Source organism: Heliangelus exortis, chromosome 17 (genome assembly GCF_036169615.1).
Source record: "Heliangelus exortis chromosome 17, bHelExo1.hap1, whole genome shotgun sequence".
NCBI classification, from domain to species: Eukaryota; Metazoa; Chordata; class Aves; order Apodiformes; family Trochilidae; genus Heliangelus; species Heliangelus exortis.
In genome coordinates, this window is record NC_092438.1 from 11,626,454 (window position 1) to 11,646,338 (window position 19,885).

General features: G+C 43.1%; 1 protein-coding gene and 1 non-coding gene across 6 annotated transcripts in view; both read left to right on the forward strand.

Moving 5' to 3' along the window:
* Positions 1–2,266: 2,266 nt before the first annotated feature.
* On the forward strand, positions 2,267–2,348 carry TRNAL-AAG (transfer RNA leucine (anticodon AAG)). Its single transcript has one exon. It is a non-coding gene; the product is annotated as a tRNA-Leu (tRNA).
* A 79-nt stretch (positions 2,349–2,427) lies between these two features.
* Positions 2,428–19,885, forward strand: part of POLR3E (RNA polymerase III subunit E) — a 28,735-nt gene continuing 11,277 nt past the window's right edge. For 2 of the 5 annotated variants that reach the window (XM_071761313.1, XM_071761317.1), the window contains exons 1-15: positions 2,428–2,563; positions 6,340–6,420; positions 7,572–7,622; positions 8,835–8,912; positions 10,476–10,591; positions 10,924–11,006; positions 11,693–11,800; positions 12,217–12,266; positions 12,532–12,651; positions 13,221–13,306; positions 14,349–14,393; positions 14,478–14,569; positions 15,330–15,450; positions 16,936–17,017; positions 19,281–19,340. In XM_071761313.1, the coding sequence (XP_071617414.1) occupies positions 6,385–6,420; positions 7,572–7,622; positions 8,835–8,912; positions 10,476–10,591; positions 10,924–11,006; positions 11,693–11,800; positions 12,217–12,266; positions 12,532–12,651; positions 13,221–13,306; positions 14,349–14,393; positions 14,478–14,569; positions 15,330–15,450; positions 16,936–17,017; positions 19,281–19,340 (1,128 nt within the window). In that variant the 5' untranslated portion in view covers positions 2,428–2,563; positions 6,340–6,384. Of the gene's footprint in view, positions 2,564–2,716; positions 2,783–3,201; positions 3,461–6,339; positions 6,421–7,435; positions 7,474–7,571; positions 7,623–8,834; positions 8,913–10,475; positions 10,592–10,923; positions 11,007–11,692; positions 11,801–12,216; positions 12,267–12,531; positions 12,652–13,220; positions 13,307–14,348; positions 14,394–14,477; positions 14,570–15,329; positions 15,451–16,935; positions 17,018–19,280; positions 19,341–19,885 lie in introns of those variants that run through there. The other 3 variants (XM_071761314.1, XM_071761315.1, XM_071761316.1) reach the window with 3 other exon arrangements.

Sequence of the window (19,885 nt, forward strand, 5' to 3'; positions counted from 1 at the left end):
TTGTCTTTTTCTGCTGCCACTGAGAGCTGGAGCGTTTGGCAAGTGTAACAAAGAAAATGGGGGTGGATCCATCAGAAAGCATGGGGACAGCCAACACGGGTAGCTTATAAAGAGTATTGCCTGTTTCTTAATTACTCCTCTGTGGGGCTGATTTGAATCTTGCTCTCTTCCCCACAGGTATAATTTCACTTCTGACTGTAGAAAGGCTGCTGACAGACAGAGGTGTAGTTTAGGTGGGCCAGATCAGGACTTCTCACCTGAATTTTAAGAGAGAGGATTTTGCTTGAACCTCAGATTGGATTCAGGGACAGTGCTTCCAGTGGTGAGTCAGGCTGCTTTCAGATTTAAGTTCAGAAGCATTTCTCATGTGCCTCCCACTGCTGGGGACCTGAATACCTCATGGGGACAGTTCATGGATTTGTAACCAACAGTCCTGGTCCTTGGTCTAGGTGTAATTGAGCCAAACTTTGGGTCCTTGCTCTTCCTGTGCCATGAAAGTAATAATGAGGCTGGTATCTTATATTTTGAGCTCTCCTGTAAGTTCACTCTTTTTCTTAATTTGGAAGAGGTCCCATAATTACCATCTTGCCTTGCACTGGTAAAATATGATACCTGGGGAGCCAGCTGCCAACCCCAAGGGGTGACCTGGGCTCTTGTCCCCTGTACGTGTCACAAATGGGTGATGTGAATTGGATTTTCTCTGTGGTCAGACACACAAATGTCTTTGGGGCAGAGGCTGAGCTCACCCCCAGCAGGGCAAAAAAGGATTTTTGTGGGAGGGTGCTGGTACCTCTCAGTGCCTGGCAAAAAGGACTGTGCAGCCCTTGAAATGAGAAGACTACCTGCAAGGTGTGCTCCATGCAGGCTCTCACACACTGAATGTGCAGTGCTGTGGGTGGTACCCTATGTCCACTGCTGCATGGACAAGTGCTTGGAGACTGCTAAATCAGACTCCTTTCCTAAACTTTCCTGCTTGAACAGATTACAGGCAATTTGCAGAGTGGAGCCAATTCAAGTCTGCTTACCTTCTGTCCTCCCTAAACCTCTCCTCCCCTTCTATGAATCCAGGGTTGTGGGAGATTCATTATTCCCTCTGTTCTCCAAAAACCTTCTGAAAAAGGTTTTTCATCCTTCTGAAAAGCCACTGAACTGAAGGTGTGAAACTACAGCAGAATCCCATTCATGGATGCACCTGTGTGCTGTTATTCCTCAGTACCTGTAGGCAGTGAATGACATTTTTAGCAAGACTGTGCAAAGCTCCAGCCTGTGGGTGGAATCGTGTCCATCAGCTCCTCGGGCAGAGAGCTGGCACAGCAGGGTTCTGCAGGGACAGGTGAGAGAAGTGCCAGGGCAGGTAGATGAGCTGAGGCTGTCAGGAGGGCTCCAGCAGGTTTGTTTTCTCTATCCTGGTCACACAGACTGCCACAACTACACAATTAAATCGAGCTGCATTAAGACTTTGTGGCATTATGCTAGAGAAACTCCAATTTTTCTACAAATGCAACCCCTTCAGCTCTGAATAAGGGATGAGAATAACATTAATTCCCAAGAAAACTTACCAGAATTTCAGAAAAAAATGAGGACAGAGACTCTCCAGGGCACTTCCATGGGGCAGCAGGCAGTTGTGTGCTACTACCCCTTTTCATGGAAGTTGTACTGGGTACTACTGTACTGTACTGGCTACTAATGCCATGCTGGCCCCTGTACTGCAAGAGAAAAAACAACTCCCCAGCCATAAATTCAGCCGGCTTTTCACTTGGCAGATCCCGTGAGCTGGAGCTTTGCAGCAGAAAATTTAAACGCACGGTTTCAAGTTTTTTATATTGACTTCTAGGCTTTCAGAGAGGGTCTCCAGGCGATGCCCCACGTACCGCAAAGGCCACTGTGCTGCGCCGTGGCATCCACGTGGCAGCGGGGCGGTGCGGAGGGCTCGGCCCAGCCCTGTCCCGCTGTGCCCTGGCGGCTGCCGCTCTGTCCTTGTCCCCCAGTGTCCCCGCTGCCGCGCTGCCCTTGTCCCCTCCCTGTGCCCGCTGCTCCCTCCCTGCCCGCATCGCACCGCTGCCCTTGCACGTGCCTGGAGACCGGGACTGACAAATCCCGCAGTATTTTATTTTTAAGGTGAAAGGGGGGCGTAGTGAGAGCGGTTCTGGGAACCGGGGCTGGGAGGTAGGAGGGGGGTGCTGAATGAAAACCCAAAATTAAGTGAGAAAAGGGGAAACACGCGGGTCTGGAGGAAAAGCGGCGGCGAAGAGAGCGCGGTCAGGGCGGTAGCGTGGCCGAGCGGTCTAAGGCGCTGGATTAAGGCTCCAGTCTCTTCGGGGGCGTGGGTTCGAATCCCACCGCTGCCAAGTGAACTTTTTCTGCTGCGCTACCGCCGCTGCAGCGCCTCCTGGCGGCCGCGCGGGCAGGAGAGCATTGTGGGTAGGAGGAGGGCCGCGTCCCCACGTGCCGGCCGGGCTGACACCAACATGGCCGCTGCCTGAGCACCGCCCGCCGCGCCGCGCACCGACACCGGGGAGCCGGCGGCCCCGCTGCCCCGCTGCCCGCGCCGGCCCTCTGCCAGGTAGGGGGCTGGGGTGCCAATTTTGCTCCTCACGGGGCCGTGCGGATGGCGGGGCCGCTGCGGGCGGTGGAGGGGGAGGAGCGTAACCCGGGCTGAGGTGGGCTTTACCCGGGTGGGGAGGGCGGCGGAATCGAGACTCTGAGTGTTCGACACCGTGGCGAGCACCGGGGGAGAGAGGTCGCAGGCGACCGGGATGGGTCCTGACTGGAACTGCCGCAGGTCGAGGCCACCGTGTCGGGGGCCTCGAAGGGAGTGGGTGGGGGTCTGGTCACAGGCCTCAGCCCCTCGGCTCCACTCCCCGACGGGCTGGGGGGTGTCAGTCGGTCCTCCGGGTCCGTAACGCGGCGGTACCGGCCCACCTGGAGCTCTTGGAGCTCTTGGCCCCCGGGGGCTGGCAGCTCCGCGCCTGCACCCTGGGAAGGGCGCAGGTAAAGCCAGAACCTGCTGTCCGCTGCCTCTGCCTGGGCTCCGGCTGAGCGGGAGCTGTAGCGCAGCCCTGCCCCGCCGGGGGACGAAGCGCCCGGTTCCTCCCGCTCCGGGTGGGTTCGGTTCGTCTCCGCGTTACGGGCGGGTTCGGGAGGTTAGCCCTGGCCTCCCTCCTCAGGTCTCGCTTCCCTGCACACCCCCTTTGCTGCCAGGCTGTAGTGTCAGGAGAAAGTAGGCTCGCAAGTTGCCAGAAATGACGAAGCCGTCGTCAGCCGGGAGCGCTGGGGTGCGCGGGGCCCGCGGCTCAGCCGGGCGGAGCGGTGCCTGCGTGGAAGCTGGGGTTGGGCACCGCGACCTGACAGCGTCCGGGACTGCCCGGTGCGGGCTACACAGCAGCGAGCTGCTAAATCTCTGCACCTGGCAGAACCGGCACAGCACTTCGCTGCAGAAATATTGAGGTGTTCGTGAAAGGTTTGTTCTTGAATGCATAATCTCTTAAGTGGTGAAGGTGTGCTTTGCTGGCATCACCTCCGAAGAGGTCCTGGTGCAGAGGAGCACTCTGGGTTCACTACCAGAAGATGACTCTGCAAAGCTGCTTGCAGTGGGCAAAGCAAGGAGAACATTAAGCAATTTATTGGGTCAAAATTGTAATTATCATAAGCTTTTGGGAAGTGCTTCAGCTTTTTCTGCAGCCTCCATTTTACTATATGACACGAACCACCCTGAATGAGAGACTTCCTACTAGGTCTGGATTTTAAAGACTCCCTCCAGAAGAAAATCCAGGTGCCAAAGGAAATTATGGTAGTGATTTAGGAGGCACTACTGCTGGCTCATTATCTGTACTTTAAGGCACTGATGTGGCAGGAGTTCCTGGCCTTTCTTGCCCTGCATAATTTTACGTGAAAATAATTAAAGTTTCCACATTAGCACTTTGGGGGTGCTTTACTACTGACAAATATCAGTGAAATGCTTCATCATTTCTTGTAGGCCTGGCTAAAAAGATATGTAGATTTGTAGTTTTCCTTCTTACATTTATATTAAGTCTTTGTAAATAAAAATGGTGGCTCTAGTACCCAAATGCCCTCCTAAGGTCAAACTCAGAGGTAGGATTCAGTTGTTTCATTACTGATTTTTACTGTATTTTGACCACAATATTTTTATTTATTGGTTCTAGATTGGTGATGTTACAGGCAACTAATGAGCAGTCTCATCCTAGCATTGGTTGCTTTACAAAAGAATAGGGAAAGTTTGTATCTCTTGCCCTTCTGCAAGCTGCTTGGTATTAATAATTTGCATTATGTTTGATTTTTATATATATATATGTACACTCTAGGCCTAGAATTGTGTCTGCATTCCTTCAATGAAAGCTGCATTCCAACGTGGAAGACTCGTTCAAGTTGCATGAGTACTGTGAATTGTGTGGGGGGACACTGCTTCCTATTTATAGACCTGTCACTCTGACACTCCAGTAAAAGGAACTGTTACCCTTAAATGAATAAGAGAAAATGTAATCTCTAACACAGCATCTTCCTTGAGTACTGACAGCTGGATTCACATAGAGATTTTGTGTATAGTTGCATAAGCAGTGTTGGATGAGGGACCCAGAGACCAGGTCCTTCAGGCTGTCTCTGTTCCTCTCTGTAGCCCAGGGAATCTTAATTTCTCTTCTGGAAAGTGGAATGACTTCTCAGTAGAGACCAAGCTAGGACTGTCAGGATGTTCAGAAGGGAAGGGTAGTTAGTCCTCCTGGGGTGAGGAAGGTGTGGACCCAAGTTTCCTGCCTTCTGTGTGTCATCACATGTTCTTGCACATTTTGGCCATCCTTCCATCATCAGTTGTGTTCTGAATGAAAACTGCTGTTGTTCCATTTCGTGCAAAGCTCTCAGGCTGGCTCTATGTGAGTCTGCTGTATCAGGCCACCCAGGGGACATGAGCAGGGAAAGCAAAATTGGAACTGACAAATCTGATTTCTTTAAAACAGCATATTCATGCATATATTTCTGGGAAGATCTGAGTGCCTGATCACAGAAAGCACTCTGATATCAATTAAATATCACATACCCATGGTTGTGCAGTAACATCCCCAGCCTGCAGCTGGGGCACTGGCTTATTGCTCTGAAGTTCTCTTGTTTCTACAAAATTATTTCAAGTATAAATTTAAGTATTATCAAGTGGTAGATTTTCAAATACAGATGCATGGTGGGAAAAGCTAAGGGTATACTGGTGCATAAAGAAATGGAAAAATGCAGTTAGTACTGGGAGGGATACTTTTTCTGTAGTGGAGAACTTTTAAGTGCAAAATATGCAATTTCTAGATGGAATGGCAGAAATGGTGTAAATCATAGAATCATAGAATTAGCCGTGTTGGAAGGGCTAATTCTATGATTCTATGATTCTATGATTTAATACAAATAATATAAAATTATTATTATTATTACTATTATTATTATTATTATTATTATTATTATTATTATTATTATTATTATATATAAATAATATAAATAAACCAGAGGTGCTGTCAGGTTGGAAATTTTGCCTTGTATAGTGATGTTAATAACACTCATCCAGCATTCCCATCCAGCCTCTCTGAAATCTTTCTTAGATAACTGCATATACTTCAGTGTGATTTTTTGAGAAGACTGCACATATGCTCCAAGAGAGGCTGAGGAGTGAATATTGGAGCTGTCATTTAGCAATACAGTCTGAAAAGTGGTAGGTCAGGAGACAAGGGTGCAACATATCAGGTAGATGAAATCAAGCTTAGTGCATTCACAGATGGGAATATTGTCTTGTCACAAGTGCAGGGTTTACAAAGGCTTTTTTCTTCTCCCAGCTCTCTAGCTGGGAGCTTTCCCCATTATGTGCTGTCAAGGAATTTTTCTGAGAAGTGAACTGTGTGGCACTGTGCTTAGTGACAGTGATGACTGCAGTGGCAGTTTCAGAGTTCTCATGTGCTGACTGACCATCTGGGGCACTGTGGATGTGCTGGCTGGAAAACCAGCTGCTACCTGTGTTTTAGTTATGTAGGATATAAGAGAGACTCTTCATGCATGTGCAAAAGGTCTGTCCTTCCCTCCATACAGCACTGAGTTAGTGCTCTCTTTCTAAAATAACTGCTTACAGAAGAGTTACAAGAATTTACCTATTTTTGAGACATTTTCTTATCTCTTAAATTTGGTGGCAAAATTGTGGAATATTAGGGACCTGATCGTGCAAACACATTCCTTCAAAAACCAGACTAAACAGATTACCATTGAAAGGAACCAAGTTAACTTGCACAAATACTCCAGGCTACATGTGGTATGTGGTGCAGATGTAATGACTCATGTGACATTTCTGTTTTCTTTCAGGTTGTGCCAAGGAATAAGCCAAGAAAAAGCTTTTTGTATCCTAGCATGGCAAATGAAGAAGATGATCCAATTATACAAGAGGTAAAAGTGCATTGTGGGGCAGCAATTATTCATGAGGATATTATTATTATTATTATTATTATTATTATTATTATTATTATTACTACTACTATAGTTCCCAGTGTTCTTATGTTGCTGAAATTATGTCCTCAACATCAGTGTTTGTCTTAAAATCAGTGTCTTGCTCTGTCCAAGGAAATACATTGTGTGAGCTAAGTATATAGTTTGTGGCATCTGTTTTGCCAAAATAGTGGTGTCCATGTTGGCAGATTCAGCACAGTTTTTTTTACACTATGTAATTTTTCCTTCTCTGAAGAGGAACACAGGTGGGGCACTTGCTTCTACCACTGTGTGTTTCCAGGGCCTCTATTGTGTGTCACTGAGAGCTGTAAAAATTGTGAACTACTATAGGTTAATAAATACAGAGGTAAAATGTTTCATGCCTTCAGCTAAAACAAGAAATTGTGTTCTAATCCTGGACTTTTTTAAAGGAACTGCCATGTTCCAAAGAGTAGCCACAGTGTCCTGTTCACTTTATGCCTGAATTTACACACTAGAAGTTTAAGGAAGGGCAAGCTTATAAGGAGAAAAGCCAGGAGAAAAAGAGTAGGAATTGTCGGGAATGTATCTGAAGATACCTAAAATGGCAGCTTCCATAGGTGATGTTCATGAAGCATCAGTGGATATGTGGTGCTAGTGGGAAAATGCTAATATTGAATCAGATTTAGGATGTGGGTATCTCTTGACCTGTTTAGAAAGATTTGATATGACAAAATACTAGTAATAAAGTTACCTTTCAGTCATATTCCAGATGACAGACCTTCCTCCTCTTACTGTAATTTTGAGAACAGATTCTTTTCAGCTCCTCAGAAAAAAAAAAATTACTCTTTCATTTCAGATTTATTTGCCAGGTTTCCTTAGAGAGAAAAAACACAGAGCCACTGTCTGTTACATCATCACAGTGGGATTTTCTTTTTTTTTTTGTTAGCTGCAGAAGTTCATGTCAAAGTCAGCAGAGAGAAGACCTTTGACAAGAGAATGTTTTATGTTAGTATGTAGTGAAAAGCTAAAATGGTCAGTATTTGAGCTTTAGGGATTGTACTTTTATGTAACTCTCCATCAGTTACAGCTGGTATCTAATGCAAGGTTTTTGTTTTGTTTTGTTTTTTTAGATTGACGTGTTCCTGGCCAGAAGTCTACTGGAGAAGCTGTATCTGTTTCAGGTATTGCAGTTAACTTTTATGCAGTGATAGTTCATTTAAAATCAATTTGAAGAGCAGTAGCTTTCCTTACTGCTTCATCCTGCCAAGATCTTTGGTATAGGCCATCCTGGTCATTTGTGGCACAGATGTGTTATTAAGTGACACTCTGTAACCACCCTAAGGAAGTACTTTTAGTAGAGGTTGTCTTTTTATTGTGGTTTGCATAAATCTTCAGTCTCCAGGCATCCCCTGTCACTGCTGATTTCTGCCATCTTGATGAAAAAAACCAATTATTTTAGTCTGGCTCTATTTAAACCATTATCAGTATTCATAAATTAGTGTGAGTCATCAGAAGAGCTCCCATGTGTTGTGGAGATCAAACTAACTAGTGATTGAAGGTGGAACAATGTTTGGAAGGTAGAGGTCTGTTTTCTATTCTGCCACTACATTTATCTAATCATTTTATCCTTGTGATTAATGTTTCCTGTATGCAAATGGGAAGTCTTTTGAGGCCATTGGATGAAATGTTCCTTATAAGCCAGTTATGCCCAGTGCCTCCTGTATAGATCCTCTGCATGGCACTTGCCAGCAGATCATGGCTGGAGACAGCCACACTCTCTGGACCAGACCCTGCAGCCTTGCTTCTGGGTCACCCACAGCTGCTGCATGTCAGGAGTGAGCATTTCTTAGTGATGGAGCCTCTGGGTGTTCTGGAGAAATGACAGCTCTGAGCAGCATGCTGCTATGGTTGGAATATTTCATTTGGACACCACACTGTCCTCTAGGCATTCCCAAATGGTTCAGAAATGATTCTTGTAGCTAAACTTGGGTCTAATGTCCTGACTAGCTACATGTTGCCCATGTCCTGTAAGCTAACAGTACTTGTGTAAACCCACAACTATTCTACTTTTAGGTAATAATTCTTCAGAGAATTAATGCTAAAGGACAGGGTTTTAGTTGCCTCTGACTGTTCCTTTTTCTGCTGCACTAACATGTACCATTTTCCTGTGTTAGTTTATTGTGGCATGTGAGGGGCTGGGAGGGATTGTGCAGTGACAAAAGCAGTTGACTGGGGAGGAAGAACAAGCTTTTTAGGTCATACTTCCAAATTCCCTGATGGCTCACAGAACATTTTCTTGCTGTCATCTGGCAAGTGGAGTTGGGGGGACAGGGAAAATGTGAAGTTTTGATATTTAAATGAAGTGGGGTTTAAAAAATGGATTTGTTTTCCAGTATCCTATTCGTCCAGCTTCCATGACATATGATGATGTTACACATTTATCAGCGAAGATAAAACCAAAGCAGCAGAAGGTTGGTCATTGTTTGAGTCCAGTCTGTAAAAGTTGTTTTATGTTGTGCAAAACATACTGAAGAAAAGCACATTGTGCTATTAAGCTTTTATGACTATGCAGCTACTTGCAAGACCAGATCTCTGTGCTTGGGGGAGTCTTCATGTTTGTAACGTGGAGTTTAGAGTAAGAGTGGTTTATAAAAAGAGGAATTAAAGTCATGCTGGAAAGCCCACACTTAATGTTAAACAGAGTCACTCAGAGAAATACAGTTACTAATGCTCATGCAGTCTTTAGGAGTTTGTGCTAATACAGCTTAATTTTAGAAGTCTCCAATATTCAGGAAAATGTTGGAGTCCTGCTCTGTCTTTCATTGTCAGTTTAGGTCTTGTTTTTTCTCTTGCCTGTCTGTGTGAATCATCAGCAGTGTTTCTGGAATTGATGGGATTGTATAGGTAGAAGTATAGCCAAAGCCAGAATGAGGGTGGTGAGACACTGGGACAGGTTGCCATGGGTCAAAGCCCCATCCCTGGAAGTTTTTAAGGCCAGGCTGGATGAGACTGAGAAACCTGGTCTGGTGGGAGGTGTCCCTGCCCCCGTTGCAGGGGAGTTAGAACTAAGTGACATTTGAGGTCCCTTCCAACCCTGACAGTTCTATGATTTTATGATTCTATGATTGCACTTGCTTGCATATATATCCCAAAACTGTTGCTATGATTTCAAAATGTCTTATTAAGATTTTGTTCTGTGAAATGCTTAAGAGCACATGAGTTAGGATGCGTGTTGTGTACTGGAAGTGTTCTATTGAAATCAGCAAATATTTGCTATGTAAGCCCTGTGCAGACATGTAAATAACTAGCTCAGTTTATGGGTAACATAAAGGGGAAGAAAAATTGAGACAATAGCTGTGATACATGAATTTATAAGGGCTTTGGCACACCCTGTGGAAGAGTATATAGTGTATTATTATAGTATATAAAGACAAATGCTTTGCAGGAAATGTATTTGTTTCCTGCATTTATTTAAAAAAATTATTTTTGAACATTTGTCTGAAGTTTAAAGTTCGAGGAGGGGAGTAGTTTTTCCTATCACTAGAAGCTTGGAGATTTTTTTTGGTGCTTTAACCAGTGTAAATCAGACTTAGCAGACAAGGCCTTTGCCTCTGAGGAGGCATAGTTTATATTGTTTGGTACCCAGAGCAGAAGGGAATGAGAGATTCAGAATGGATCTTCAGTGATGGCTTGAAGGGTATTGCTTGTACACTTGATTTGTACTGAAGATAAATAAATTACACTGGTGTTGTAGTGGAAGGTATCCAGGGAAGAGAAGGTGGCCTTCAAGGCTGCCTGAAGAACTCTGGTTTCTCTGCTCCCATGCATCTATGTGGGATTTTATAGATCTGTAGCTTGCTGTTAAAATGTCCCATATATATGCTCAACTTGATTTGCCCTGTGCATTTGAATGATTCTGCTGATGTATTTCAATTTGCTGTAAACCTATGGAAATGTTTGCAAGAGTGGGATTGAATTTTAATCAATATGTTTAGGATTCTGCCATGGTAATTAGCTGTTTTCATATTATTTAGGTTGAACTTGAAATGGCCATTGATACTTTGAATCCCAACTACTGTCGCAGCAAAGGAGAACAGATTGCCCTCAATGTAGATGGCACATGTACAGATGAAACAAGCACCTATTCCTCGTAGGTGTCCTCTTTGCCTAATTTCCTTTTTGGGGTGAGCACAGATACAAATATGTCCCCCAGGAGTTCAGGGAAAGGTGGGGGAACAAGTGGCTGTACAGTCTTGGGGGGTTCTTTGGGCACTGTTATACAGCAAATATTCTTGGAAGTAACCTACTTTTGGTGTACTTCATGACTTATGAATTGGAAACAGAAAGATGAGTGTATGTACTTGCTGCAGCTGTTATTCTATTTTGAGAATTGGTAATTTCAGACCTTTAACATCTATGTGCCACAGGTATCCTACATGATTACCTGTAGGATACTCTCTCTCAGCATTTGTCTGTCTGCAGGAAGCTGATGGACAAGCAAACTTTCTGCTCATCTCAAGCTGCAAGTAATGTTTCTCGCTATGCAGCTGCTGTTTATAAAAAAGGTGAGTTTCTTTTGCTCTGTGAACTGGGAAATGCTCTCATTTCAGCATTAAAATAAGACCTGTTCTTTTACTTCAGCCTAAGTTTTGCTTGACTTGTGTCGTGCAAGAGAAGAAAGTTTTTCTCTATCAGTGACCCCGTAGTCCTTGAGAAGGTCTAGCAAAATTGTAAATATTATTGAACACCGTGGATTTGTAGCTGTCTCCAGAATCTTAACAGTACCTGGTAGCCTGAAATAATACACATTTGTAGCATAGATTACTATTTCCATCTAATTGTGTCTGTGTCATTTTCTAGTTCAAAACTTTTTGCCCCTCTTCTTTGTCCCAGTGTCATCACAGAGTTTAGAGCTGAGGATTGTTTGACATGAAAATATGCAGATTGTCCATAGTGAGAACTGTTTTACTGTGAGTTTCCTGAATTATAAATCAGGTCTGAGCCAGAATGTGGCTCTTGACAAGGCCTGGTTTCGACACAAAAAGGAAAATAACAGTCTTGGTCTTTCATTCTCCTTTGGAATCTTAAGCGCTGGATGAATTTTTCACTTCAATCCCTTTTTCCATTTTACTGTATAAAATATTTGTTTAATTGAAGCTGTGCCTTTACAGAGGTAGGGAGATACTGAAAAGGGCTGTCCTTGTGCAGTGAAAAAAACCTACTGTAACCAGTGTTTATTCTCTTTTTTCAGGTGAGCTTCACCTGACTCCACTACATGGAATTCTTCAGCTCAGGCCAAGCTTCACCTACTTGGATAAGGCTGATGCAAAACACAGAGAAAGAGAAGCTGCTAATGAAGGTAAATGATCTGTGAGTTGTGTTTTCTTGTGGATGTGAGCTATGAGTTCTCTCTATCATTTGACTGATAAGAGTCATTATATTCTGAAAGGGATCATTACCGTGACTGACTGTAAGGTGATTTCTCAGACTGTTATGCTGATCTTAGTTTTAGTGTAATTGCATAAATGCTTTTCTGGGCATAGTGTAGGGGGCTGGCAGAGGGATGAATGGTTGGGGACAGTATCAAAAGGCAATAGTAAGGAATATGTCACCAATGCCACCAAAAGTTGCAATGCAGAGCTAATGCATAATCATAACCCATGATTATGTAGTTTCTAGTGCCACTTTCTGCCTGCATGTATCCTCAGGTAGTTACAGACTGGCTTTGGCTCTTTTACTGCAGTGGTGTGTTTATGGTGTTGTATTTTTTGGCAGGTGGTGATTCATCCCAGGATGAAGCTGAAGATGATGTTAAGCAAATTACTGTATGTCCATATTTCCTTTTTATGATAGTTCAGGCAACAATTCACAGCAAACCTCAGCTAGTCCTGGTGACCCTGGACTTGGGAGTGGGGAGGGGAGCAGGAGTAGCTTGCACTTGTTTTACAAGTGTTAAGATGGCACTGTCAGCAAGGGGTGATTTCATTTGAGCTAGGATCATTGCTTCTCTAACTTATTTACCAAATATATAATGAGGTGTTTTGTTTTGAGGGTTTTGGAGCTGTATTTAAGGATGCCCAAATCTTTTAGGTACGATTCTCCCGCCCGGAGACCGAACAAGCTCGTCAAAGACGTGTTCAGTCCTATGAGTTCCTGCAGAAGAGACAGGCAGAGGAGCATTGGGTTCATCTACATTATTATGGCTTGAAGGTAGGTGTGTGGGGGCTGGTTGCTGAGGAGGCTGCCTGGGCATGAAGGCTCAGCCAAGTGTAGAACTGTTTTTAAATCTGGGCCCGTGGGAATCAGGGAGTCATCAAAAGATAATGAAGAAAAGTAGGTCTGCAGACTTGAACAGGCTCTGCAGTGCTCTCTGCCTTCTCCTTCTCTGGATAATGCTTTGAAATTTCCACACTGGACAAGGTTTAAAACTGAGAATTGGATAAATATAAAGGGGAGTCTGAGTACATGAATCACTCAAGTCTAGGACTAGGAACTGGATTTTGTGAAAGACTTGGGGAGCCCAGTTACCTGTGTCAGAAATCCTGTTTGTCTGGCTCACCTGCATGACTGCCAGGAGATTTCAAAAACAGAGCAATAGAAATGTTCTCACGTCGTGTGCATCGTTGAAGAAGGTGAAAGCAGATCATCAATGATGTGGAAATCTTGAATGGTGCAGTAATGACATGATGGGCACAGTTTGGAATGAGGAATCCACCTCTCTGGCATTTTGCATGTTTTCAGTGTGTGGCAGTGACTCTTGTTTTGTTCCCCATCCCCAGGACAGCCGATCCGAACACGAGCGCCAGTATTTGTTTAGCCAAGGTCATGGTCTTGCTGAAAACACAGAATTAATTAAATCTCCCAGGTAATGGTTTGATGGTATTCTACAGAAATTGCAGTTTTCAACTTTCAGGATTGCTTTCAGAGTAATGAGCAGGTACATTCTTTAGAAGTCTTGTCTTTGATAATTCAAAGATAATTCTTTGACAATTCTTAAACAATAAACAATTTAATTGTTAAAAAATACAGAAACAAAGTAGCCTTCATATTTTTTTTAGGTTTCTGTCTTTGTTTCCTGTACTTTGAGATTAAAACTAGTTGTTTTCACTTGAGATTGTAACCTCTTGCACATTATCACAACCCTGCATTATTTAGACTGCAAATACTTCAAAGTAAAGTAAAACAAAAGCTCCTTCTGTTTAAATATTGTAAAACTCTTAAGCCAATAACTTATAAAACTCTTATTTTGTAATTTGTGAGAGATACCAGAAACTACTTGAAACTTGTTTGGTTTTGTTTCATGGTGGCTGCAGCTCTACAGGAATCTTCCCATGATGCAGTCAATACTAATGGTTCACTGTAATCTGATACAACCAAGGCCTTAGTAATAGAAAGATGGCAGACTCTGTTTAATGGTGTGGGTGTGTATTCCTTAACATTTAATATCTCAATGGAATAGTACCAAGTGTTCTGAGATGTTCTTTGGATCTGATTCTCCTCACAGACACCAGTAATTACATGGGTGGAAAAGACTCTGCTTCTTGCTGGCCTGATTCTGTCTACAGGACTTCATATGGCCCAGTAATGCTGTGTCAGAGCACTCATGCTGAATGTATTTACTCCTGCAGTTCCTCTGTTTGGACACCTCTCCTGTACAGAAGAGCTGGGATTCTGACTCCCATTTATTTCATACCTTCTCATTGGGCAGAGGAATGTCAGTAGTTTTTACAAGTACTGAATTTACAGAGGAAGATAGGAGAGGAAAGGAGAGGGGAGAGCTTCTTTTCAGTCTACTGTTTGTTTTGGAAATCCACAAAAGTAGGATTGCTCTAAGCAAGAAATAACTGTACTTTAACATGGGAAGTCCCAAGACAAGCATTTTAAGGATGTGTTTTCTTTTCTTCTAGTGAATATTTAATGATGCTGATGCCTCCAAGCGTAGAGGAAGAGAAGTAAGTGTTAGTACAGAATGTTCAAAGTCCATATTGGCTGGATGCTCCTTCTCATGGGCTGCAACTCTTCTTGTTTATCTGCAGTGAGAAACCAGTGGCCCCAAGCAATGTGCTTTCTATGGCCCAGCTGAGAACTTTACCCCTGGCTGATCAGATTAAGATCCTGATGAAGAATGGTTTGTAGCTTTTCCAATATATTTGCACTTTACTTTTTAACTGAGTCAGAGAAGTACTACCAGTTCTGTCACCCCACCACAGTCTGTCTGACCCTCTCATTCTGTGAAGAATACAAATTCTGAGCCTTTCCATAAGACCTGCTGTGCAGAGGAGAGCAGTAACAGCAGAAATCTGACTGCTTCTCTGTGTTTGCAGTCAGTTTAATCTTAGAATGATTTCTAATCTGACAATAGCTTTCTGGATACATCTATTTTAGCAGGTATGTCCTGGAATGTGGGATCTGAGAGTGAAGTATAAGTTGAAGGTTAATGAAAAAAGCTGCACTTTGGCATTTTCCAAGAAGATTTAGTGCATGCACTTGATGAGTGTCACCTGGGAATTTTATTCTGTCTCTTTGGAGTTACTGTCTGATGAAACCAAATCTTGAGGACTTACACTCAGGAGCCCAGTGTCTTCTCAGGTGTCTCTGGTTCCAAATATTACCAAAGACATATATTTAAAAATTCTGTTTTACTAATGCATTAATTTGGGACCAGTTAAGCAAATCAATTTTGATGCAACGTCAGCAGGTATTTATAGAACAGATGCTGACTGTAGTGCAGGGGAAGGCTTAGCAGAGCTTAGGGTTTGGTTTTTTTTCTAAGATATGGCTTTGACCATGAACTTCAACATAAATCATAATAGCCTAAATTTTTACACCTGTGTGTGTAGCACATGCACTCACAAAACCCTTAATCTGCTGTGTATTTTGCCTTTCAGTGAAGGTCATGCCATTTGCAAACCTGATGAGTTTGCTAGGCTCTGGGACTGACTCTACGGCAGTTCTACGCTGTATACAGCAGGTGGCAATGCTGGTCCAAGGAAACTGGGTGGTGAAGAGGTATGGCTCGTCTTTGTTACTGGGGTTTTCTGCTTTAAGAAGAGAATCAGAACAATGGGTTTTATAAACTCGTATTCCTTGTGTCCTAAAATAGCCATGTTCTTGATGAACAGTACTGTAAAATCTTGATTTTATGTTTGATGCCTTCTAATGTCATCAGATATTTCCAAAAAATCAGAGGTCTCAGGGTAATACCTTAGTACCTTCCCCAGCTAAAATTATGGCTAGGCAGAGTTGTAATCTTTATTTGTACTTGAGCTATGTCAGGTTTTTGATGTTGTTGCCGCTCATGTTCTTTTGTGAGAGGACTGTTCTGGATTCTTCCAGAGATTAGTGTCAAATACAGAGAAAATTAAAGCAATGTCAACTATATGATTTCTTAGCTGAGCTCAGTCAAGGAAAGACCACTGTGCAGTTATCTTGCTGTGGATGCTGCTCTTTTCAGCTGAAAGCTACCCTCTAGAAGACATTACCCACTTAATAAATCAAGTGTGGGGAAATGGTTCTGTATCATTCTCCAGTTTATTACAAAGGATCTCACTGGGAATTGAAGTTTAAAGTGCAGTATGATTATTTTCACTTGGGTGGAGCACTGCGTGCAGAGAGTTAGAGTCTGGAATAGCTGTCTGTGTTTAGATGAGTGGCACCAGCTAGCAGTCCCAGTCTGTTAGTTAGAAGGATGTGTTTCAGCTGTTGTGATACAGACCTGCATTAGTAGTGTGAGCAGCTTTTTCAGCCATTCCATGCTGTCTCTCTAGCCATTCCAGAAATAAGCTGGAAGCAAGCTAGAAGACAGTGTATTAGCATTCAGATTGGTTTTATGCTGTAGCTGATTCCTTGCTACTGGTCTGAGAAGGATGGTTGGGCACAGAGCAGCACGTGCATATATCAGAGCATCAGATGGACAGGAAACCCATTGCTTTGGCCTGAGTGGGATCACAGTCTTGAACCTGGGTTGCCTGGAGGGAATGGAGAGCATGCTAACATGCCATCCAGTTGGTCTTGCAAGCAGAGTAAAACACAGGGTAGTGTTACTTTCAGGCTTGTTTGGTTCACATGTGACACTTTATATTACTGTTCTCTTAAGCCTTTGATTGCTGTGAAGGAAATAAAAAGGCCCTATGCCCATACATCAGCATTTTGGCCTAATGCTGGCTTCAAGGCTGTGTATCAGGTTAGCCAAAGCTCTGATCTTGTTTACACCAATCCATGGAAGGATATGCTTTGCAAGAACAAAGCAGAGCTTGTCCCTGTGTTGCACCTGCTAGCCACAAGGCTGTGCTTTGCTGGTGTAAGCCTTTTTGCACCAGTGTAATTGCACTGGTGTAATTACACCAATATTAATTCCTTTAATGAAAACCATGCTTTGGATAAAGGTGTAATTTAAGTACAGAACAGGGAGGGCATGTTTGTTGTGTTAATCTTCACCAATGCCATTTTTCTCGAGCACTTAGTAACTAATCCATCTTCCTTTTTAATTAACAGTGATGTCCTCTACCCAAAAGATACTTCTAGTCCACATAGTGGAGTTCCCGCAGAAGTGCTCTGTAGAGGGAGAGACTTTGTAGTAAGTATAAAAGTGTTTGCTGTTTTTGAAGAAAAATGCAGGTGAAGTTTGCCTGGGAGGCCACAGCATTTCTGAACTCTGCTGCTCCACTGCAGTAAGGTGCTCCCTCCAAAGAAATTATTTGTACTGTAATTCTGAGAGTGTTGTTAGAATTCTGTCATGGGAATGTAGGTGTAGACTGATACTGTGGCTGCCTGGCAGGTTCAGATCATCTGTCAGTAACAGTATTCATCCCTTTCTAATACATGCTGTAGAGCCACTATCACATAGCCCCCACATTGTGGTGCTTACAGAAAAGCCAGGACTGGATAATAAAGTGCTTGTTTCTTCAGATATATTTCTGTGGGCTCAGGACTGTGAGGTCTCAGGAGGGCAGTGTGGGTAAGCCTTGTGCTCCCTGAGCATGCTGTGTTGATCTTTAAAAAGGACTTTATTCCCCAGAGCTGCTAATCAGTGAAAGGACTTTGTTCCTAGGCACCTCTTGTGAGCAGTAGCTGCACATGGAAGTGAAATGAATGCAGGTCTTATAAACACACACATAACCACAGCAAAAAGGAACAACTCTACATTGTGTTTACTTTTGCTAACCATGGAAAGAATTAGGTTTCTAAGTGGTTTCTAAGTTCATATTCAGTTTATGGCTTCCACCCCATCAAAGAGAAGCTGACAAGTGCATTGCTTTCAGTTTTTTCAATTAGACCTGACTGTTCCCTTTGTTTACAAAGTTTGTTCATGGGCTTTAGCTCTGAATAGGAGCGTGCTGAGGAAGAGACTGTAAGGCTATTACAGTACTGGTGTAAGATGAAACTGATGGTGATTGAAGCTGACTTTGTATTGTGTTCGTGATGTCTGCCCAAGACATTGCCATATGGAGACCTGGATTCAGGTGTGACCCAGTGACAGAAGTCTTTAAGACACAGCAGATTAGGTGACACATTGTGTGTGAAGTTCTAGGAACCAGGAATTATTATGCTCAGCTAAGTAAGTGTCAGTGTTTTAGCATTTAAGATGTAAAGATAAAATATTTCATTTGAATTACGTTAAATATACCTTGCGTGAGAAACTGAGCTGTGTTGATCTTAAAGGCAGGTAATTTGATGATTGGCTTTACAACAAGGGCAAAAGTTAAAATGTTAGAAAATAGCATTGATATTTCTGGCTTTCAGACAAAGTGAAATGTCTGGTCATAAAGCTCAGAAATAGTAGGTAATGCTGTACTGAATCTGTGGTGAAAATGTGTTGTAGCTTAGACAGTGGACTTTGTTTCCCTGTATATATTTGTATAAAGCAATTAATATGGTTAAAAAATATGTATGGCCAATAGTGACTTGCAGTGCTCACCAGTTCCCCAGATTCTCACATAATAAATTCAGAGGACATGAGTATTATTGGCCCTAATTGAGGGTAAAGGGTCTAACAAGAAATGGCTGCCTCAGTTGTGTGCCAAGGCAGCTGGTAGATCTACTTGCTTTGGACCACAGCTTCTTGTGCTTTAGAATAGAAATGCACAGAGCCCTAAAGTGATTTTGTGTGTTTGTGGACAGAGAGAAGCTGAATCAGAGAGAAGGATGCATAGATGACATCACAGGGCAGGAAGAAACGGGCAGTAATTAGGTTTTGAATTCTTCTCAACATTATTAATACACCAAACAGAAAGAGCTTGTAGTCTGTCTGAGACAGGAAGAAATCAGAGGTCACGTTCAGTGTTCTGCCTAAATCCTCATGTATCCTGTTAGCCCATTCTCAACAGCTGCCTCTCAGGAGCTGCTCTGCAGAGCTTCTCTGGGGGCAAGGATGTGAGTGACATCTCAGCATAACTGTATGTGCCTGTGGTGTTCATTTAAGACAGGAACAGGCACTACCCTAGGGAGCTGTGTGCCACAGAAGGGCAACAGTCACCAGCCTCATTAACAGAAGTGTATGAAGAGTTTCTTTAGGTTGATGATTAGGCATGTGAGAAGCTGAGCCTCAGGTATGGCTTCTGGAGTCCCAGCATCATTGCAGTGGATTTTTGTTTGTTTGTTTTTTTGGAAGCTAAATAGAGTTCGAGTTCAAGAGATGTTTCACAGCTTTTGTAGTCACAGGTTCACCAAGGCAAACCATGGCTTCTTGAAGCTTTTCATACTATGTTTGTGCTCATTTGAGGCCAGAATGGAGTTTCCATTTTCCTCACAACATCATTGAACAAGGTTAATACTACAAATTTTCAGAAAAACAACTGCTAAATACAGTACTAGGTTTTCCTCCTCTGTTCCCTTCCTAGATGTGGAAGTTCACACAGGACCGCTGGGTTGTGAGAAAGGAAGTGGCAGCAGTTACAAAAGTGAGTGGTGTTTTTTTTTTTAATTCCTAAATCAGAAGTTGGATGTTGCCTGTATGTTGGTAGTGGATGCTACCAAACAAGAGAAGTCTTTTCTTGGGTTCACAGTGTCTGCATTACTGCTGACTTGCAGTGTTGCTCACCAGGTTTGCCTTCACTTCAGAACTGGTGTAGGTACACTCTCTTTACAGGAACTTTTCAGGCAGCTCTGACAGTTACCATAACTCCACAGGAAGTTAACTGTCCTTGTAGCTGAGCCACTGGAATATATCTTGTCCCCTTATCTCTTTCAGTGGAAAGACAGACACAGTTTGGTTTAAGCTGGCAGATTGTGCACAAAAGGAGATGAATGCTTGTGCAGTCCACACTAGCTACTCCTCTTTGGGGGCTTTACAAAAAAGCATCTTTTCTGTATATATTTGCCAGTTGTGAATATTGAATGAAAGCTTTAAAACAACTCAGACACCTGGCTGTTCTGTTAAAACTGACAGATCAATGAGGACAAAAGGTAATTTCCTTACAATGCAGTAAAACGATGAAACACAAGT